General features: G+C 49.6%; 1 protein-coding gene across 1 annotated transcript in view; it reads right to left on the bottom strand.

The window, feature by feature from the left end:
* The window catches only part of NMNAT2 (nicotinamide nucleotide adenylyltransferase 2), a 32,094-nt gene extending 9,357 nt beyond the window's left edge, over positions 1-22,737 (bottom strand). Inside the window, exons 1-3 of the mRNA XM_069789605.1 lie at positions 22,547-22,737; positions 1,292-1,380; positions 497-564 (exon numbers count right to left, since the gene is read on the bottom strand). Coding sequence (XP_069645706.1) covers positions 497-564; positions 1,292-1,380; positions 22,547-22,631 — 242 coding nt within the window. The 5' untranslated portion in view covers positions 22,632-22,737. The remainder of the gene's footprint in view (positions 1-496; positions 565-1,291; positions 1,381-22,546) is intronic.
* Between the last annotated feature and the right edge of the window lie 252 nt (positions 22,738-22,989).

The following is a 22,989-nucleotide window of genomic DNA, read 5'->3' as shown; positions in this document are numbered from 1 at the left end:
TCCTTTGGCTTGGATGTAACCACACGTGTTACAACCCTGTTTCCTGAGGCCAGCCCAGAGATGTTTCTGGTCCCACCTTAGCTGCCAGAGGGCACAGGGCAATGCTGGGAAGGGGAGAGTCTGTGGGCTGTTGCTGCAGATGTAGAAAGGGAAGGTGCCACAGCACAAGGCTGGGGTGTGCTGGGTGACTTTGAGCCTCACCCAGACACCACAGACTCAGCGGGGGGCTTGCAAGACCCTCTGAAGCCAAAGGGTCCCCTTGAAGGACGGTGCAACACTCCTCATTGGTTCTCTGCTGGACTAGGAGAGGAAGGCCTCTAGTTTTTAATCAAGGTTTGGCAGGGAGAGGAGAAAGTGCAGCCTCGAGCTCTAGCAGCTCGTGGCATCTCCACTTCATGCATGGGATTTTGCCCCACGGTGCTGGGGAAGTGGCAGGGGCTGCCGGGGGCTGCTGGTGTCTGCTGGTGCTGCAGCGGGTGCGGGCTCTGCCACTCACCTGATCCAGTCGGAGGACTGGACGGCCAGTTGGCACATGGTCAGGCGGTGCCGGCTTGAGACCAGACCCTGCAAGAGAGGGAGATTCAGGAACAGTTACAGGAGGCAAGCATCATGCCCCGGCCAGCCTGGGCTCGCAAACCTTCCCAAGGCAGAGCATCAGGCTCGCTCAGATGACACAGGCCAGAAGGATTTGTCCCTGCCCACAAAAATTTATTTAAAGTCCTGTTTGCTGGAGGGGAGGAGTCCCTGCCTTACTTCAGCCCTTGTTACATACCAGTTGGTAAGATTTGCTCAGCACCACCACTCTCAACCCTGTGCTACAGTGGGGTCGGACCTGGGGATGGTGGTTTTCTTGATGAAATTTCTCCAGTTTTCAGAAGAAGAGTAAAATCTCTCCTCAGCTAATTTGGATTTCCCCTGCCACAGAAAGTGCTTTTAAAGGTCCCTATTTGCATTGTTGCCATCCCCACAATAAAATTGGCTTTGAAATCGTTCAAACAAACAAAAAAACCCCAACCCAACAAGATGACCACTACCATTTTGGGTGAGTATGTTTCTCTCTGCTGTCTAGTACATCGGCTGGTTGTAGGGTCTTGCTGCAGTTTTTATCTAAAGAGTGGGTGGTTTAATACTCTCCCTCCTCTTGGAGACATCCCTGTGGTCAGGAGCTGCCCCAGGCAGAGGAGGTCCATGAAAGGACCACAGGTACAGGCAGTGCTGCCTAGCGCTCACCCCTGGCTTCAGACATACCATTGCACATAGGAGGCAGAAAGGGAAAATGCAGGTGACCCACCGTCTTCCCATAGGAGTCGTGCACAGGCGAGACAATGCCACCAATGACAATGAAGCGTCCGGTCTTGTGCAGGTAATCCCGGGCTCGCTCTGAAGGAGGAGGACAAGGAAAAGGGTGCAGGGGGATTCAGCTGGACCCACTGAGCCCTACAATACCCCGCTGCCACCCACCGGCTTTCCCCAAAGCCCATGGAGCAGCTCATGCCAGCTTAGGCAGCACCGGATGGGCAAGGCGACCAAGGGAAGGGCTGGCTTCGTCTTTACTGCTCGTCTCATTCAGTGCTGTCCTTGGTGATGCTGAGCATGGATTTTCCTAGCGATCCCCAAACCTTGTGGGAAGGAGGATTTGGTGGAAGACGGCAAGTCTTTAGCAAAAGCCAAATCACATTCAGACCCTAAATCATCTTCAACCACCTCACCAGGGCACCGGAGGGGCAGCCAAAGCCTGCACCACTGAGAGCTGCTCGGCAGAGATGGGCTCTTTTGTCAGCCCTGGAGGAGGCAGACTGAGCTCACAAGGTGATGCATGAAGCTGGTTCATTCACTGCCTGCAGACAAATCCTTTCCTTTCTATTTTTCCCTGCCCATAAACTATATCCCTTTCTCTCCTCATGAATTCTTCCTTCCTCGCCTGCTACAGTTTGCTGCTGACTACCAGCCAAAAGCTTTCTTAGCAGCTGGAAGGTGGCTGATGGCTCCCCTAACTTCAAGCATCGCTTCTGACAAGGATCCCTTAGATGTGGGCAAGATTAAAAAAAACCAAGGATAATAACAAAACCTGCTGCCTCCGCCACTGCTGGGCTGTGGAGACAACCCCGTAGTTTTATGAGCAGAAAACTTTTTGCCAGCTCATGCATCAGTGGCTGGCCGTAACTCCCTGCAGGAGGATGTCAATACAGACTGGGGGATGGATGGGTTGAAAGCAGCCCTGCTGAGAAGGGGTTACTGGTGGGTGACAAGTTGGACATGAACCAGCAATGTGTGCTCGCAGCCCAGAAAGCCAATCATGTCCTGAGTGCATCACCAGCAGCGTGGCCAGTTGAGGGAGGGGATGCTCCCCTCTACTCCGCTCTGGTGAGACCCCACCTGGAGTACTGCATCCAGCTCTGGGGTCCCCAGCACAAGACAGACATGTGTCTGTCATAGAAGGGCCATGGAAATGGTCAGAGGGCTGGAACACCTCTGCTATGGAGAAAGATTGAGAGAGCTGAGGTTGTTCAGCCTGGAGAAGAGAAAGCTCTGGGGAGACCTTATTGTGGCCTTTCAATATATAAAGCTGGCTTATAAGAAGAATGGAGACTTTTTACCAGGGCCTGTAGTGACAGGACAAGGGGCAACAGTTTTAAATTAAACAAGAGTAGATCTAAGGTAAATATAAGCAAAAAATTTTTTTACAGTAAGTGTGGTGGGATGCTGGAACAGGTTGCCCAGAGAAGTTGTGGATGCCCCACCACTGGAAATGTTGCAGGTCAGGTTGGACAAGTCTTTGAGCAACCTGATGAAAGACATCACTGCCCATGGTGGGGAGGGGTTGGACTAGATGATCTTTGAAGGTCCCTCCGAACCCAAGTTTGTGATTCTAAGATGTGCTGTTGGTTGACAGCCTGAATAAGAATTGCTATCATGCATGGGGCTGCATGCATGGGTGATTACCACGGATAGATCCCTGCCACCCCCACTGCAAGACCCACACCTCATGTGCTGCTGTTTTGGAAATGCTGAAGGGTTCACCAGGAGGAGCAGTGCACCAGGACCAAGATGCTCAACCCCATCTGCTCCTCTCTGCTGGAAAGCACTGGGCTGCTGCTGGTGAGATCCCCACCTCTAGCTCTAACCCTGCTTGCTCCCACCTTGCTTGTATTCGCTTGCTCAAGCCCTGTTCACTCCCTGCTTGATCCAACTCATGGACAGCAGCTGCTGGGAACTGCTGCTGCAGGACTAAGTCTTGGCAGAGGAGACACAATATTGGTCTGAGAACACGTCATCACAGCAGGACAGGGGAGAACCCTTCCTGCATGCACTGGAGAATGGGAGGCTCAAATGCCCTGCATGGGGGCTCCTGGGGTCTACCCTGTGTGGTCTTGGACAGACAGATGGAGCCATCCTGTCAGGGAACGGTAGGTCCACTGCAAGAGCAATGGCAGGGCTAGTCATGGCATGGTCCCTGCTGCGGCTGCTGGCTGATCCCCAAAGTCTCACTTGCTTTTGGGCACTTCTCCCCTGCCAGTTTTCCCTTCTTTCCTTGGGCTGGTCCTGGTGCAGCCACCCATCCTGCTTCCCTCCCTGCCTGCAGGCAGGGCTGCCTCAGGATTTGGGCAATTGTGATTATGTCCTCCCCTTCTAGAAACCTATTTGCTGATGCCTCATAGGGTTGCACCCATCTTTGTCACGGCTCTGCTGCAGTGATGCTGTTATCCACTGATGCATCTGGCTCCCTTGCCTTCAGCCATTTCTCCCTCAACTTCTCTCTGTTCCCTGCTGATACATGGTATTAAACGTCAGCCGCATTGTCCCTGGGGCTTTCCCCAGGTCCCCTTCCTGTGGCACCCAGCACCCATGCCCCAGCTGGTCCCCCAGCAGCCACATGGCTCTTACACCGCTCCCACCCTGTGTCAACACGTTGCCTGTGTCCCACTATGCCAAGAGACTTGCCAGAGTCCCTCCAGCCTGATGCACAGTCTTGGGCTGATATTTCCAAAAGGTGGCATTTGAGGATAAAAATGCTGGTGAAGAGTTGCTAAACTCCTGTGGGCTCCTACGCTGTGTCTGACCTCCCTCTGCCCGCCCAGAGCACACACATTTGTGCCCCAATGCTTCTCTGAAGATGCTCTCAGAGAAGAAAAGAGGGTTTCTCACCAACACTCAGGATGGAAAGTCCCATTTTTTCATGCTGCAACAACAATACCTCCTGCCCCCCAAGCTTTTGTAGCTGTATGACCCACCCCCTTTACTTGAGTTCTCCCACTGGGTGCATTGCAACCACCTTGTCCCCCAGGCAGACTGTGCCTGTGCATGAACCACGGCACTGCCGGGGGGTTGCAGCCCAACAGAAAGCGAGGAGGAAGAGGCTGGGAGGTGCGAGTGTGGGGCAGGTTGTTGTTGTTGGTGGTGCTGGCCCTGCCACCTCTGCCAAGCATGGGGAGGGCTGTTGGGGAGTGCACAGTGCAGCACTGCCCGCCCCAGCTATTGAGATGGTAGAAAGAAAAAAAAGATAAAAAAGGTAAAAGCAAAAAAGGAGACAAGATCAATGAGTCACTAGAAAGCGCTTTTTTTTTTTTTTGCAAGTGGAGGATCTAGAAAAATATTTTGCGTTTGCGAAGAAAACAAGCATTTTTGAAGCTAAGGTGACTTCAGGATCCATCAGCCACCCCAAGATGTCACTACACATCGTATCCTACAGCCACCCTGCTCCAGCCACCAGCGTTCCCCCAGGGGACGGGGAGCAGCCCTGCCTGAAAGGCTGGTGCCCTCCCATGCAGCAGCTACAGGGAGACACTTGCAGGGAACCTTCCTCCTCACTGTCACCTGCACCCAGCCCCAGCTGGCACCCACTAAAGCTGATGCGAAGCTCTCCAGTCTGCATGGGATGGCTCCTGCTTCCCTTAGTGGTATAGCTGCATTATTACTTGGAAATAAGCAGCAAAGCTAGCTCTTGCCATCTGGGGAAGTTTTCCCATCCTGGCCCTTCAGCGTGGCATCAGCTGTTTGGGGCAGGGGACCCACCCTACAAACCCATCTTTGCCAAAGCAGCCACGTTCCTGCTTCCCCTCCAAAAGAAACTTTCCCAGAGAGAAATAGGGAAGGAGAACACTCAGTGTTTGCTGGATGCAAGTATGGTCATGATGAGCACAAAGAACATGAGCGGACAGGGGATCCTGCTGCATCTTCTGGAGCTGCTGCAGTGAACTGGGGCTCCTGGGCTTTTAGTGGCAACAGAAACACCTCATTGTCCTGCTGCTGGTTGAAACTTAGCCATGGGCTTGTTCATGCCTGCCAGCACCATGAGGGTAACACCGGTTGGATTTGAGCATGTGGGAGCGGTGGCTGAGCCCTGGGCCACAGCTTGGCACAACAGGCAGGTGAGAGCACAGCCTGGCAGGTCCAGATGTGGGGAAAGGGTCTTTTCCACAGATACATCGATGGGTATGCTTTTCCTGCATGTTTCCCAGTCAAATTATCTTCTCTGGGTGGTGTGGATGGGATTGTGCTGTTTAGGAAAGGACAGTTCTCCCAGCGATGCATCTCTTCAGCTCCTGTGCCCTCGCTCCTGCTCTGCTTCAGGACAAAAATTCATCCCTAAGATTATTTTAGAGCTCCCTTGCAATAGCTTGGGATGGATGAAGACTGCTTGTATGTCAAGGGAGGCGAGAGGGGCTAAGCAGGGAAGGGAAGTAGGGATGTCGCTGAAGAACCACTTGGACAAAATTTTTTTCCTCCAAATTTTGAAATTTCTACTAGCTATCAGGTCAGTTAAAAGTCAATTAAGGAACTATAATTGCCATGGACTTTTTTTCCCCGCTTGAGGGCATTGAGCAGCCCCAGGCCCCTGTGACAGCCTGTGGGAGGTTTGCCAGCCTCAATAAAACCTCTTCCTCAGACTCACCCAAAATCCTTTCCCTGGCTTCCTTCCCAGCTCTTGTGTCCTGGGTGTGCCAGCCCCCAGAGAGAGAAAAACACACTTAAATCATTCGATCGGTGCAGGAAGTAAAATTCAATTGCCTGGATTAGATGTACTGAAAGTTTCCCTCCCTGCCCTCAAAATCCTGAGCAAAAAGGGGTTAACACTGGCAGTTTAGTTTGAACCATACTTTTTCATCTTTGCTCATTGTTTATCTGCAGGGAACTGTGTGGGAGCATCTCCATCGGCCAGCGGGTTTCACCGGGGCAGCGAGGGAACGGAACCTAGCTCTGTGCATGACTATGGCTATCTGTGCTCCAAGTGGTACCCAGCAAAGCACCCTATGGGGGAGCACACACAGAAAAATACAATATTCTTGGGTGGTTTTTTTTTTCCCATGAGCAAGGGGGTTTGAGGTTGAACCGGCATCATAAATTAAAGCACAAAACTCCATGGGTGGTGGGATTCCCTTTGCAGCCCACCATGACAGCCCTCTGTAACCACTGCCCAGAAAGCCAAATGTGCAAAAAATTTCTCTTTCTTCTCCATTCTGCATTTTAAAAAGAGGAATCAGGGGGTACCAGCAGCACTTCTCCCTCTCCAATGCTCTGTGCTCGCCTTTATTGATGCTACCAGCTTTCCCATCAGTGCCTTCAAGGTTAATCAATCAAGAGGGAGAGAAAAAAAAGCCTTTTTTTTTCCTGCTTCTGCTCTTTCTGGCATCTTTCACACCAACCATGTCCTGGGACCTCTTCTAGATTGAAAAACAGATGACTGCATAAGGTATAAGTTACAGAAAACAGTATCAAGAGACTTTTATAGCAAAAAAAGAATTGAGCTGTGACGTTGGAAGAGGAATTAAAAGGAAAGAAGAAATGTTATTGGATGAGCCTAGAAGCAAAGGAGGTTTGTGAGAAGGCTATCCTGACCACCTTGGAAGCACATGCAAGAAGACAACTGAAATGCTTGGAGTTTGTTGCCACCACACAGGGACAAAATCCAGGCATGATTTTTGGAAAAGCCAAAGAGGACCCTCCCCGACACACTGCCACGCAGGAGAGCTGGGGCTTCAAGTGTGCAGAGGAGCCAAGATCGAGGGACCAGCATCTACCCTTATATCGTAATGCAATTTAAAATGTAAATTAAAATAAAAAGGAAATTCCCTAACAAAAAAGATGCCATCAACTTTGAAATGAACACATCCTCTCATTATGCCGTGCTTCACCCCGACTTGATTTTCCTTGCCAAAAGAAGTTTAAAACAACTGACCCATTCATTTCCATGGCTTCTCCTTTGCATACAGCTCCTTCGTAAAGTTCACTCTTAAGACAAGCTGAACTCCTTGCATGTAACCTCCGCTTCACATTCTGAAGGACAGCTGATGGTATTAATTTGCCTTGAATTTTTGGTGGCAAAAGCCAATGATTTCACCTGGCTATCAATTTCTCAAGGTCTGTATTTAAACAGCCCAGTGCCAGGCCTGCATCTTCAGGGGATGTGATCCATGCTGGTGGCACATCATCTCAGCTTCAGCTCTCAGTCGCTCACACCGACTCTCTACCACCAGCGCCTGCCTGCCTTCATAAAACACCTTTTCCTTTAGAAAACAGTTCATCTCCTACAAATGCATGGAAAGGATTGGAAATCCAAGCAAACCCATATAGTTTTTGTGACTGCAGGCAGAAAATGTATTTGCCTGTTTCTACAGCAAGGCCAACAGCTTCAGCGGGACAGATCCTATGGGATGCTGATGTGCCACTGGCCTTGCAGCACTCACAGAGGGGTGTGCTGCTGGGAGGAGATGGATGTTGCTCTCTGTGTCTCCATCAAAATTGTTCATTTGTTTTTAACCCGCACAATATTATTTAGAGAAACCTGTAAAAATGATGCTGTTCTCCAAAATATATATAGAAATGTTGGGATCTGCATTTTCAAGAGCTTGTTGTCTACCTCAGAAGTACCAAACAGAACTTAAATATGCATGGGAAAAAAATATATATTTATTGACTATTAAATCTCTGCAAGGGAAGTATTTGGGCAAACATGCAGGCTACGAAGCAGCAGTACGGTGTAGCAGAGGGCTGACCCAGGAATGGGAAGACCTGCCTTCTGGTCCTGCCTTGCCTACAACTTGCAGAGCATCTCTTCATGTCCCAGACTGGTCTGTTCTCACTTGTTTTTGGGGCAGAGCATGTCCGTTTTCTTGCAGGGCCATGTCCATTGGGCAGCTCTGTCCACTCACTTGTGGCTCTGCTGGCTTGATTCTTCATGTAGCCATCAGCTAACCCAGATATTCACAGCCATCCACTCCAAAGTAAAAGCCTTTAAAAGGATTCCATTTTCTTAAATGACATCTCAAATCCCATTTGGGGAGGAGCTGTGCTGCTAGTTGGGGCTGGCACTGTGGCGGGAGTAACCACCCTCACTGCCAGGACGGTGGCTGAGGATTCGGGGCAGGTGGCACCATGGCTTCGGGGTGGCACAAGATCGCAGCATTAGTTTGCAGTGTCTAGATGCACCCGCACTGCAATCATGATGCTGCATTTAAACCTTCTTTTTTTTTTTTTTTTTTCTCATAGATTGAATCTTCTTAGACTGACGTACTCTTCGGTGGCTAAATGGAGGGCGTGACCAGTAGCCATAGTCAAGCCTGTCCAAACATGTTAGCTCATCAAGCCTTGAGTCCCATCCTCTGTACAATGCAAGACAAAACTGCTTTAGATCTTGTAAGAGATCCTGGGGATGCTGGTGGTTCATTCCTTGCTCTGGGCTAAGGTCACAGTGCCTCCTGCCGCGGTGTGTGCTCCTTGGCATGTGCAGGAGGAGGTGTGGGTCTCAGTATCTTGAAACGATGGGTGATCCGCAACATGGCTCCATGTGAGGAGCAACTAGGAGTTGGGCAGCAAGGGCAGGGAGACAGGACGGAGGTCATGGCTGGCACAGAAAGGGCAAAGAGGGTGAGTCTTCTGCTGTCCTCAGGTCTCCTGCTGTCCTTGGGGCTCCTTCTGTCCTTGGGGCTCCTTCTGCCTTTGGGTCTTCTGCTGTCCTTGAGTCTTCCGACCTGAAGAAAGCGGGGCTGTGCACAGCATGAGGCTAAGCTGAGGAGTTCCACACCCAAGCACGGCACTAGTCGCTCTTCCGGGTTTCTGGAAATGGGAGGCTGGGTTTAGTGGGTCATCGCTTTGAACCGCTGAGGCTGCTCTGATGTTGTGGTGCTTCCTCCAGACTCCCAGGTCCATGTTTTCAGAAAAGACCTTTTTTAACAATATTCGTTGCATCTTTCATGCAAAATACGCTGCTTGTGGGGACCAGGTTCATGGTCCCCCTGCAGACATGACTAAGGCCAAAGACACTGCAGTAGCTTTGCATTCATCCTCTCATCCGTATTCCTTACGGTCAGCCACCTGTGCAGCTCCCAACCTTCCCTCCCTGCTTCTGCAAAGATTTCTGCTTGGGAAAGAGTAGGTTTTGGGCTGAAAAGCCATCAGTCTCAGGACTCTCTGTCCCACTTCTCTGATGGTTTGTTGGCTTTCTGGCCTGTTCATTGTCTTTGAGCTCAGCCTTCTGTCATAGCTTCCCAGCCCTTTCCCAGCCCATTTCTTGCCTGTTGAATACCTGTGATGTCCAGAGACCGTGCTGGACCCCAGAAAACACCCTCCAGTATTTTCATTTTCTATGAGCACTTTGTAGCCTGCAACACCAATGCAAGGATGTTGGCTTGGAAGAGAAAAGCTCATTTCTTTTCCAGTGTAAATTGTCCTTAATGCTCCAGACAGCCTTGCATGGCTTTTAAATATTGTTGACATAAATAAACACCAGCAATGGACCCTGCCAAGACATCCATTAGCCCACTGGCTGCGTGCTTGTGTGCTGGAGAGCTTTCAGCCATGGCTCCCAGGGTCTATGCCTCCTGGCACAGCCCTTCCATGGCAGCTGGTGGTTGACCTTAGCCTTGCTATGTTGGAGAAGGAAGGGACACGGGTGACACTTGGACCCTTCCCAAGCACTGGTGACACCTCCCCACTGCCCCAGCCCAGCTTTGCTCGCCTCCCCTCCAAATGCACTTCAAATATTTTTGGGTCTACCACTTTCCTGCAAGATGACAGTGGGGAAAGACTGCTCCAGGGCTACAAAAATGATAAACGATGATTTTGTCTGGATTGTGTCAAAAAATAGCGTCCTGCTTCCCCAGTAGGAAATCAGTGCTTATTTAAGAGATGTTTCTTTATGGTGGTTCTCACTGAGTATATTTAATTACAATGTTTCGGCTCATCTGGCACTGTTCCATCACCTAAATTGATGTTAATGAAATCAAATATTCCTCATGTTCAATTTTTCAAGGTGCAATTTCAGCTTGTATTTTCTTTGCCTTTGTACCTGGTTCATCTGCACCCCTAAGACTTCCTTTTTCCTTTTTTTTTTTTTTTTTAATGGAGGAATGCCACCAGCCAGCTCTGATTTATGCCCTTCTCCCCACAGGGGATTCAAGCTGCAGCCCACTCATACTCTGCACCAGCCTGCCGAAAACACACATGAGGTAGCAGAGAGGCAAGAAAGTTTTGCACAATCTTAATCTCTCTTCCCCGAAAGCCAGGGCAGAGGAGGGTGCACAGCCACGAGTAATAGAGAAGGCAAAACCTTTTCCCGGGTGTCTCATTTTCATTTCAAGCAATTTGGCCTCTGACATCCTTGGATGAGAGGCAGGATGCGGCCACAAGGTGCTGAGGGCAAGGCAGGCGCTTTCCCACTGTCTAAAATACCTTCTCCTGCAGGGGAGAGTGACCCAGATACGCCAGCGCACTTTGTTTTATTCTTGAGCTAGCAGCACTTGCAGGACCTAAATGTTGCTTCCTACCCCGAGCCCAATTCGGGCAAGGAGCCAGCAGTTATTCTCAGTCTAATTGAGGGGTATGTGTGTGTGTGTATATATATATATATTTTAAATTTTTCTTAAAAAATACATATAACTCTGAATGCCAAATCAGGGATGTATTCATCAGAGATGTACTCATCTCAGAGCCCAGCTAGCCCGCCTGCCCCAGGGCCACTTTCTCTGCCCCAACCAGCATCTTCACCCACCCATCGCCTACAGCCAGACCTTGGTTAGAGCTGGGGAAATCATTGGCACCTCCGTTCCCTGCACTTCCTGGAGGGACAAGACGACATTACTACTAGAAGAACAAGCCCTGACTGCTCTTCAAGGGAGGTTTCTCTTTTGGGAAGAAGCAAAAGGAGGGGCAGAGAATGGTTCTTCATCATGGGGCTGACCCTTCCCAAGGCAAGCCTGGGGAGATCCCAGTGTGTCCCACTGACCCAAACAACCTGTTCTGCCTTGAGCTCAGTGCCTCTGAGATGATCTCAGTCAGATTCCCAGGAGACTTTTGGTTGGTAGAAAAATCCCATTAAGCCCCCTAATGCTTAATGATTTTCATCTCTCAGCTAATTGCTCTGTTACACGCTTTTCCCCCATCCTGTTAGTCCATAGCTGCACCCAGGCATTGTAGAAGTAATGAATTTGGAAGGGACTTCCATGCTAAATGGCTTCAGTCATTGCTGTACATTTGTTTTAACAGCTTTTCATAAGCACAAAAAAGCACTGGCCACCAAATAACTCAAAATTCATGGTGGAAGCAAAGACTACAAAAGGCCCCAGAGAAGTGATGCTGCAGCACCTGACCCTCCCACTTCTCAGCCCACCCAGGCCCCCCACCAGTGTCCAACTCCGAGAGCCGCCTGAGTGATGACTAACGAGACTCACGCTATCACCATCTGTTGACCACTTGTGGCTTCATGGCAGAAAAGTGAAATTAGATGTTTAAACCAAACCAAAAAAAAAAAAAAAGTTGAAGACCGAGTCACAGTGAGCTGACTTAGAAATAGCAGAGCATTTGCTGAAGACCCACAAGACAGGGCCTGGGCAGGGGACCTGGCTGGTCCCAGATGATCTGTGTTTCTTAGATGAAGCCATAGAGGAACAGCTTATTTGATATCATTGAAACTGAAATTGAAATTGAAGGCATCCTATTTTTTCCTCTTATTTCAGAACGGGATTATTGCAAGAGGTGGTGTGTGTGAGAAGGCACACAGGAGCCCGGGAAGAAACCCTCCAGGCCCCAGAGCTTGAGAAGAAGCATCTGAGGAAGAGCCTGGCAAAGCAACCCAAGCCAAAGCACTTTTTCCCCTTGGAGCATCCCACCCTGCTGGGGTGGAGCAGGTGGGAGCAAGCAACGCCCATCAGGTGAGCAACATGGGGACAAATACAGGGAGCTGCTGCTTGAGTGGGAGCTGCTGCTTGAGTTGAAGCTGCCACCAGCTCCTCCAGGTAGGGACTGGACCTACTTTTCTGCCTGGCAGGTGACTAGCACAGTGCTGTCACTCTCACCGCTTCTAAGTGGTATAATTTATTGCCCAGAGATCTCTATCCTGGTATCACAGGGAGAGGTGGAACATGCTCAGCACCTTGCTGGGTCTCACCTGAAGGATGGGCAGCTGAGTGCTGCCAAAGTGGACCACCTTCCACCTGGTATTTGACATCCAGAGCTGCTGCCTGGGCCTCTTAGAGGTCTTGGGGCCGGCAAGGTGAGGGGAAGCATCTAACCTGGTAAAAGCAACTCTTAGCAGATAAAAATGGATGAAGAAGACAACTTCATGTAAAGAAGGACATTTTCTGAGCTCCCTGCTATGGGACAGCACTGAAATATCTTGCTTAGAAGCCCTTAGAGAAGGATGAAGCATCTCTAGGTAAGCCAAGTGTCCATACGCATGGTATTGAAGTGAAAAGTGAGAGGTGAGCCACCCTTCCCTGGCTGGTGCACAAGCTGGCTGCCCTGCAAGTCAGTAAGAGCTGTGCACACTGTAGCACGGTGCATGGTGGAGAGGAGTGAGTTTTCCAGTGTAGTATTTCCCTCATTTTTTAGAGAGAAATGTGCTAAAATGTGCATTTGCTAGCGCTCAGTGTAAAATGTCCCTCTGAGCACCGGGATTTATTTAAGTACAAACCAGGGGAGTGAACACCACTGCGGCTGAGGGGGGAGAAAGTGGTTGCAGCAATTTCAGCTGAAATCCCTCTCTCCTATAGGGTTTTTGGAAGCTAACAGCTCTCCAGCTGGTGTAAAGTGATGTAAACGCATGGCCCGCAGAAAAGCAACATCAATTTGTGGTGTGAATCTGGCCTGGAGCTGGTATTCTGTGGCTGTATCTCAGTTTTGATGAGAGTCTAAATATCAGGAGCAAAAATAAACGGTTCGGCAAGCAAAGGGGAGGGTGTTCCAGATAGCCCCAACTGCTCTCTTTGAAATGATTTTTATCACCCTGGGCCCATGGATAGAGTCAAACAGGACACAGGTAGCAGCAAAAGGCACTTGGCTAATATTTTCATTATTCTGCCATGGTCTTATTTTGCTTCCGCCAGGATGCAGGTGGCTCAGCCAAAGTAGGACAGGCACCTCGGTGTTCATCCCTGGAGAGGTCCCAGTCCCCATCTCAGCCAGACACAGGCTATGAAATGAGTGTCACCCAGTGTCTTTTTTTTTTAAATAATAGAGGGAAAAAAAAACCTCGAACAGATTTCCACGCTTGTTTTCCGCTGCCCTAATTTCCCTGTGCAAGCACTCCGTTTGTTTTCACTTCCAAGCCGTTGTAGCACATCAAAGGCAGTGCTTTGTACGCCCTGGCGCGTGTCGTGCTGCTCCTTCGGGCTGATGTGCAGTGGGATCACAACCCTAGCAGAAGCGGAGGATTTATGGTCCCTGATTCCCCATGGAGCAGAGATGGGGAGCATTTTCCTAGAGGCATTTTCCCAGAGGCCTTGGGTTGCCTCTACATGGGGCTGACCTCCACGCTGTGAGTCTGACCCATGGCTTGTCTTTGCTGGCAAAGCATCCGAAGATGCTGACCCTGGCAGGGATCTGCTTTGGCTGAACCAGGACCGTGCAGGCAGACAAAATCCCATCTACGGAGATGCAGAAAGGCTGGGGGGATACTGGTGACAGCATGGGGTGGCTGAGGTAGCCAAGGTAGGACTTCAGCCTCGCGGTGACACCAAAGGGATGTCACATTCCCATTACTACAGCTATGTCTCGCCTGGCTGCACGGCTCAGTGAAACCCTCTCTCTTTGCAGATCTATTCCCAAGATGCCACTTCCCCCAAAAGAAGCATTGATGATGTCTTTGCACAAAGCAAAGGTGCCAGAAGGAAAGCTATGCCTTTCAGCATCCCCAACCCAACTCACAAGATCTTGCTGGGAAAACTAGATTTTCTTACTTCCCTTGCCAATAAGCCCTAGAAAAACGTGATGTCCTCAGGGAGGGCTTAAGCTCAATTAGGGGCTGTTGGATTTTCAGTGAAAATAGAAACCTTTGTGGAGCAAGGGCTGAGTAAGTCCTTCCTTGCCTGGCTCAGAGACAGGCTCTCCACCCATCCCGTGGGAAGGTCCTCTGTGTTTGTCTCTTGCTCCAGCTCCAAAACAGACATCCCAGTTCATCTCCTCCTGGGGCAAGCCCTACAGTGGCTCTTGAAAATATATATTTCTAAAGACTCTAGGTTTTTCGGTTCCCAAAATACAGATTTAGCCATTTTCTGCTGGTATGACCAAGCTACATCCAGTAGCTCAGGCTTTGAAGGAAACTAGTTGATGCTGGAAAGGGAGAGAAAAAACCCATGCCCCCAACCTAGGTTGTCTTCTGCAGGCATGATTGCGCACCATCAACATGCGCAAGCAATGCTGCTTTGTGGGGGGGGTGAGAGCTGTGCCCTGGCCCTGGTTTGTTTTCAGGGCAGTGATGGGCACTACATATTTTGCCCGACTTTCTCCACACAGAGCACCCCGAAAATCCAGCCCTGCTTGGCTGGGCACCGGTGGCACCCCGGGAGCCCTTGGATTCAGGGGTTATGAATGCCAGAGAGGACACGGTCATCTCAAAATCCAGACATGCCCTGGCTTTATCTCCATCTTAGGCTGATTTTTCTGTCTTAGAGGTTGTTGGGTCTTTCTGTAGCTGCTTCAGGCTCTCTGGTCCCAGGTGGAGGTTAGGGTTAAGGTTAGGGTTAGTGTTGTGAGGCACATTCAGCACAGCTGGACTCTTTCTGCTTGCCCCTTGCCCCCTGGCTGCAAGTGGTGGGACGTGGTCTTGACCCCAGGTCTGATGCACCTCTATGCCTTCTTCCTCAGCTTGGGGGACCCCTTGCAGCCTCCCCACCTTGCCCCCAGATGGGATTTCGGAGGCCAGAGCATGCAGGGATGAGGATGTCTGGTTTGGGCTACCTGCTGCTCAGGTGCACGAAGATCAGCCTAATCACGAGCCGTTCCTACCTGTGTCCCTCATCGCTGCGGTACCTGACACAAACCCAGAGCAGCCTGGCAGGGAAAGCCGAGACTTGAGTCCCCCCTCATTGCACCACTCGGGAGAGATTAAGTGACTTGCCCAAGGTCACACAAGAGATGTGGACTGCCACTGCTGGGGTTTAGCATTCAGCTAATTGATACCCTCGGCATCACACAGGCTGCTGTTAAAAAGTATCAGAGAAGATGATGCGGGAGGTGTGAGCATCTTAGCAAGCGCAAAGAGTTTTAAATAGAAGCGGAGCCCCTGTTTCTTTCTTGAATGAGGTTGTAGGACTTGATTTTTCACTGCAGGTTTTGTTTATAGTTGGTGGAAGTAAGAGAGGGTACATGGCACTTTTTGGGAGGTGGCATTGTCATAGAGACAATGTAATGTCTCACAGACTGTAATAAATACTGCTAAATATTTAAGACCTTATAAATATTTTAAAAGAATCCCTGAGTAGTTATTGATGGAGTTTAATCTGGTGCTTGGGGAAACTATTCCTCTCTGTGGGTCATAAAGAGGAGATGAGATGCTTGAGATGGAGGAAGCTGGTGATAACAGCCATGAAAAAAAGAGTCTGTATGGGGTGCAGTGATGGGAATGTGACATTAACTGATATTTAATGGCACCCAAAAGAGCCATGGGTGCTGCAGTCCTGCTCTATCCTCCCAGCACAGCACCCAAGAAACTGTAGTTTCGGCACATTTTGGGCAAGTGCTGGGAGCGAGGGCATGTCGGTGACTCGCTCACCATGACACAAGGCTGGGCTGACTGGTTTTGCCATCTGCCACCGCTTTGAGCCGGGAGCACTTGGCCAGGCTGGGCATGTCTTGCCCTCCCGGACCCCTTCTACCTATGAAAGATTTTGGCTATCTGCTACCATTTCAGCAGCTTGGGTGTCAGTGGACACTTGGGTGTCCTCTACGTGGCTGCAGAGCCTGGCCAGGATTACGTTAAAAAGCTGCTGAGAGATGAGCATGGATGCTACAATTCCCCATGTCCAATAAGTCACCCAGGGTGTTATAAGTAACGTCTGTCCTGGCTCTGCCCTGGGTCGGATCCTTCCCGCTGCCATGCTGCCTGTGCTGCCTGTGGTCCCCGAGCCGCACCAACGTCATGCGGAGCAAAGCCCGGGCTCAGTCAGACCCTCCCTGTCCCTCATGTCCTCCCAGAATCCCATTAGCCACCTCTTACTCCATCGATTGCTCTGGCTAATTATGCATTCAGATTTCAGCCTGGAGATGAAATGGAAACACAAGGCAGCCTTGCAGAGGCCTTGACTTCTTACTCATATTGCAGATGGTAGAGGCAAAGCCTCTCTCGAGCTCCTGACAAGCTTTTGCTAGATGGGGGTGGGGGGGGAATTTTTCTTCTGGTCGTTTGCAGATATATTTACATTTAAGCAAAAGGGAAAAGGGCGAGTTGTCATTCTGCACACGCATTGCTCCCAGCTCCGTCCCAGACCGCGATGGTCTCATTAAACTACCCTGCAGCTCAGTCATCTCAAAAAAAAAAAAAAAGAAAAAGTGATTCTTGAAATTCAGGATATTAAAACAACCCAACAGAAAAACAAAAGCCTCAGCTCCTGCCTCTTCCTCCCTCTTTACTTACAAAACTCCATCCCTTTATCTCAAAACCCACTTTATGTGATGCAGCAGACCTCAGCGCTGCTCTTCTACCAGGGCTGCGTTGAATAATCAAAGAGCAGCCTGCTGGGATTTTTAATTGCTCAAATTTTCTTAAGAAGCCATGCAACGGAGAGTTTTACTTTTGATGGCAGAATCCTCTTTCATTGTTTTCCGTCAGAAATGTTTTTTACCCAGCTGTTGGTTGGGATATAAACTCTCTTCAATAACAGAGGCATGTAGGATATAGGGACAATTTAATTCTAATTAGGCACAAAGGGTGAGGAAAGGGAAGATTGTGGAGATTTGCTGACTTTCAAGATTCACTCTATGAGCTATGTTTTTCTGCACAAGTCCAGGTCCTGGCACTATCTGAAATGAAGTGGGTGGGAAACTCTATGGCCAAACAGGTTTAAAACATCTAAGATACTAAGGCTCCCTACAAGAAGGCCACATCTGAACAACATCTCGCAAGCCCCTTCCTTGCACGTGAGCAGACCTGGAGCAGCCCATCACTCCATAAACCAATGCACAGGAGATGAGCAGACGCTACAGAGTTGATTAAAATCCAGAAAAAAGCTATAAAAAAAGGCCAAGTGCCTCTGACAGAGTCAAATAATGATGTCCCAACCCTTTCCTTGGAGGTCACCCAAACTTCTGCCTCTCAGCACCCCTGCAGCCCCCACCTCCACGTCGCTGGAACTCATGGGCACTGTGCGGCCAGGAGAGGGGAAGGGTGGCATGAAACCTTCCTCTGCAAGGGCAGGGAGATGCCCAACAAAGCTCTGCTAATCAAAGGCTGATGAGCAGAGGTGGAAAGCGGGACGGAGACGTGTCAGAAAGAGTTGGGGTTGATAGATGACCCAAGCCCCGGAGATGAAGCTGTGTAAGCTGCTCTTAGAGCTGGGCAGAAATGAAACCATGTTTGGCGAGCAAGGCTGTTTCCTTGAAGCCAGAAGTTTGCATGCAGAAGGATGGGTTGTGAGGAATTTCAGAACTTGAAAAAAGCAAGAAAAAAATGTCTAACATGCCAAAGTGGGGAACAGAGGCATTTGCAGAGAGGTCTTTTCTTCTACAATTTAAGAAAAAATGAATAAAAAGAAAATAGAAAAAAAAAAATCAATATCAAAACACTGCATCTCGATTGACCTGATACCATCTTCCCCCCTCCAAATCCCTCCTGTTTCAGTCTGCAGAAATCATCAGAACAAGCCTCCAATTCTGACATATCCACGGGACAGTACAAGCCCTTTCCCCTGCAGAACTACAAAGAAATTCACTCAGCATCTTCCTTCCAGCTCTGGCAGTTTGTTGGCTCCCTCTCCAATCCTGAAACACCAGGAGGGAGAACCATGCAAACCCTGGAGCCTCTGACCTTGGGCAGTTGATGCCTTCAACACCAGTATTTTACCCAAGACCATCTTCAAAGTGAACCACATTTTTTTGGTTGAAAAATACGCTTTCTACCTTGCTCTGCAGGGCTGCCCTTTGGTTTTCATGCTCTGAACCCCAGGCAGGAGGAGGACACAGTCATGTAGGGGTTCCCTGAGCTGGAACAAGGTGGGGAAATGATTTAATTGACAAAGCAAGCACAAGCTTGTCAGCTGGAAAAGCGCCAGCACAGGCTTCAGTGCATTAGCAGGGCTGTGCGGATTAGATTTTGGTTTTGACATTGGTTCGTTGGCTTTTGTCCTTTGGGTGGCATCGCTTGCACGGGAAGGAAGCAGGAGGTGGACTGTGGCAAGGCCAAGATGGAGGGAGAAGTCCTTTAGGCAGCAAATCCCACTGCCAGCAGTGACGTGCCGATCCACGTGTCCCCAACAGTTCAGCACTGAGATGCTGAAGCCAGCATGGGGACGTCTCAGAGGTTCCCCTCCTGAGCCAGCTGCAAGGGAGGAGGGTTAAGCATCTACCCCGTGCTCGCTGTTTCTCCGAGTGTCAGCGGGAAATTAAAGTGAATTGGTTTGAGTTTGGGTGTGTGCTGGCTGTGCTGGCCGAGCTAAGTAGTTGGGCTCCCTGGCACCAAACAGTGGTGGGGTTTTCATGTGGCTTTAATGCAGGACTTTGTTCTGAATCTGTATCTGAATTATTAAGACCTTTTGCATGGGATCTGCTTTTCCTTCTCCGTGCTTCTTTAGGATATAAATGGAGTTTCATTTCAGGCTAAAGCCCACCAATGTTCATGTCAAGTTTGAGAAACAACCTCTGCCCTCTTCTCTCCTCCTGCCTTTCCTTCCCACTACATTAACATCCTAAACTGTTTCTTATAGCCCCATAAAGCTAGAAAATACAACTCAAAATTGTGACTCAGAACATACATATATCTCAAAGCACATCTGATACCACAAATAACTCAGAGTGTTTTCAGGGCTATGTGGGTGTTTGTCTCAAGCCCTTGGTATGGATGGCTGTACAGCACTGTATCTCACCTACTTTTTTATTATATATTATGTATCTTATGTTAATTATTAATTTATATGTATGGTATTCATTTTATATACACAGACATGAATCAACCTCATTTGGTGAGCCCTAGCGACCCAGCCTTGTAACCGGCAGAGGCCGGAGGAAGCCCTGCTGCAGTAAGTTCAGCTCCACACAGACATGAGGGTCAGCAGTGGGTTGCAGTTGCAGGTCTGGGGTTGTGACAAAAATCCTAGCTTTCTGAAAACCCAAGGATATCAATGATACTGAGTCTTAACTTCACGTGACTGGTGCAAAAAATAACCCAGTAGGAACCTTTCCCCCACTATTAGAGACTTCAAAATAATTAACCCATCTCCTATTCAGGCAGAAATCTTATGGGAAAAGGTTGGCTTTTGGCCTGAATAAAACATGATAAGATCCAAACTGAGAGAAATGATGGTTGGCATACAATCTTGTGTCTACAATGGCATTCCAGTGCAAACCCTATACTTCCTTTTGGCTTAATTAGTGCCATGTGTTAAATAGATACATTGTATCTCTCTATGTTAAGCAAAAAAATCCTTCTATCAGGCTCACAAAGCTCAAATATTTGTCTGAAAGATAAAGACAATATTTTTGCACAAATTCAGCTGTTTGAAATGCAACATTTACAGGATGGAGTACTGTTTTGATTGGACTCGTATAGCACAGAGCTAAAGGAGTAATGCAGATTTTGGTTGAGATTCCCACGGCTTCACATGATTATTCTTTTAGACTCGGGGGGAAGTGTTTCTCAGACAAAGATGAACAGGGATTTAGAAGCTAAATTTTGTGTCCTTTCCTCGTGGAGGCCTCATTTGTCCCTATCAGGTCTCTCAAGACTTATATTCCAGGATATCTACAGGACATATGCAAAGAAAATTTCCACATCAAGCCATCCTCTTTGAGCTAAAACCTATCTTCCTGAAAGATGTCTGAGTCTTGATTTACAGCCTTCAGGTGTCAGAGAATCCATCAGGTACCCAAGTACTTTTTCCTACTACTTGATTACCTTCACTCAAGACCACACACCATATTTGTAGTTTGAAGTTGTGTGGCATCTAAACCTGCTCCTGGCATCTCACAGGTCCTCATTCTGCTGAATAAAGGAGCCTCCTTCCACCACATATCACATATCCCTTCCCCAAGCAGATACTTAAAGGCCATGATCAAGTTGCACCTTAACATCTTTAAGTATGGATCTAGACTGAGCCTCTGTAGACTCTTGCCCCAAAGCCTGGTTTCTGGAGCTAATGTAATTCTTTTTACTGTTCCTCCAAGAAGGGTTTTGCTAATGCTGTTCACGAAAATAATACAACCTTGCTCTTCTGCTTGATATTCCCCTGCTTCTATCTACAAGGATTGCATTTGCTGCTTTATTTACAGCGTCACACAGGGTTTGTATTCAGTGAGCTGTGCACAATCACTCCTCAGTCCTTGACACAGTCGCTGCTTCGCAGAAGACATTTGCCTGTTGTTTATATTTGACACGCATTTCTCTTTACTGGACATATGACTTTGCATTTGACTTCGCTGTTTGAACAAGCCCTTTTTATCAAACAATCCGAGTCAGGCAGCACAACTGACTCATTACCATCATTAACCACTATTCTACCCACTTTGGGGTCATTGGCGCTTTTTACCAGCAGGGATTATATATTTTCTTGCAGGTCATTGATAAAGATACTGAACAGTATTGAGTAATAAATAAATAAATAAATAAAAATCTCACCAGGAGTCTACTAAAAACACCTGCTGGATACCAACGTCTCACCAATCCTTATTTTCTAAATTATATCTTGTTACTGGTTTTTAGTCCACTGAATATGGGCCACATTGGTATTTTTAGTATTACTTTTCTTAATCAAAATATCATCTAAGACTAAATAATGTGGATTACAGAAATCTTTTATCAATAGTTGCTTCTATCAATCAAGCCCCTGTAATTTCATTTAATTATTGTTTTTACTTGTAAATAGTTCCTCTGGTTTCTTCTTGTTCACAATTGCTTTTCACTTAGGGAATAGGATTTTTTGACGTTTCAGGTATAGTGGTGCCCAGGACTACATTTGGTGGTACTTATGAAATGGAATAACAATGTGATCATTTGCATCTAGAAACCCCTCATTTTCTAGCCTGCTGCCCAACTCATTATGATCTACAAGAACAAGGTCTGATGCAGAAATACCCCAAGCTGATTTCAATTATTTTTGCACTTAGAAACTTATGTACAGCTTTTAGAAACCGCAGGGATGCTTCCCCAGCTGAAGCACGAGACCTTCAGCATCTGCTCCCCAGCCTCAAATCTCCTATCAGACATCAAGGATGGCTCCTCTCTCGACACTCCAAGAAGGGTTGTTAGAGGAGGTGATCTTTCTAGTCCCATTTTATTTGGTGGTCTGCAGTGGACACTTCACTCTCAGAGGACTCCTCCCCACCCCAGGGAAGTCACTGTTTATATAGGGATCTCCAGGCATTTTGAGCTTCACCCGAACCGTCAGTATTTATGGCATGTCAGACTGCCTTTGACAGAGACTGCCCTTCCTCCATCCCTCCCTCTCTCCCTGCCTCCCTCTTGTCTTGCCTGAACAGGCTGTAGCAGTGATTCTAGCATCCCCGTCATTTGGATCATCTCAGGGATGCTCAGCAATATCAATCATCTCACAGGAACGTTGCCGATTCCTTCGACCCGTCATCAATCTAGAGGTTGGGTATTCTAACGCTTCGGTGAACCGCCTGTATTTTTGTTCACTTCTGCCATACGTGGCTTTAGCGGCTGGGCCCGCTCCCTCCCTCCCTCCCTCCCGGCTCAGAGAGGATACAAAACTGCTGCAGCCGCCGCAGCCTCGCAGACCCAAGCGGTGGATGACAAATACCGGCCAGGAGCCCTTGCCAGGACCGAGCCCGGCGCTGTGTGGGGGCGGGAGCGTGACGAGGGGAGTGCGGACGGGGGGAGCCCCGCTATCTTAAGGGAAACGTAGCCCCGGGTTGGATGCCAGCCCTTCCGCTGCCGTCTCTCGGGGGGGCCGGGGGCCGGGTCGGCCTCCGCCCGCGGCGCCTTCAGCACCGCCCGCCGCGGACAGCGCCCGGCCCGGGGCCGCCCCGCCGCTCCCGCCCCCCCCCCGCCGCGGTGCCCCGCCAGCGGGGACACCCCCCCGCCCCCCCAAATGCTCCCCCACACCCCCCGGGATGCGGCTCCAACCCCCCCCGCCCCCCTGCCGGGGGTCCCGGCGGGACTGACCGAACATCTGGATGTGGCCCTTGGTGATGGGGTTGAAGCTGCCGCAGGCCAGCAGGATAACGTGGGTCTTGGTGGTCTCCGTCATGGTGCCGGCGCGGCCCTGCCCGGCCCTGCCCAGCCCGGCCCCAGCCGCTTTTTGTGTCTCGGTGCGGCTGCGGCGGCGGCGGGAGGGAGGGAGGGAGGGAGGGAGGGAAGGAGGGAAGGAGGGAGGGAGGGAGGGAGCGGGGCCGGGGCGGGAGCGGGGGCGGCGCCGCGGCTGCGGGAGCGGGGCCGGGGCCGCCCCCCCCCCCGCACAGCCTGGGGCACGGGTGGGTGGCCGGGCACGCTTGCACACGCAGATTCGGCCCAGACACACACGCGCAGGCAGGCAGGCCGGGCAGCCACTGCCCAGGGGCTGGGGACTGCGGCCAGACACCTGGGTATGTGCACACAGAGATACCTAT

The sequence above is a fragment of the Haliaeetus albicilla genome, chromosome 8 (genome assembly GCF_947461875.1).
Source record: "Haliaeetus albicilla chromosome 8, bHalAlb1.1, whole genome shotgun sequence".
NCBI classification, from domain to species: Eukaryota; Metazoa; Chordata; class Aves; order Accipitriformes; family Accipitridae; genus Haliaeetus; species Haliaeetus albicilla.
This window is presented reverse-complemented; position numbering and strand designations above follow the sequence as displayed.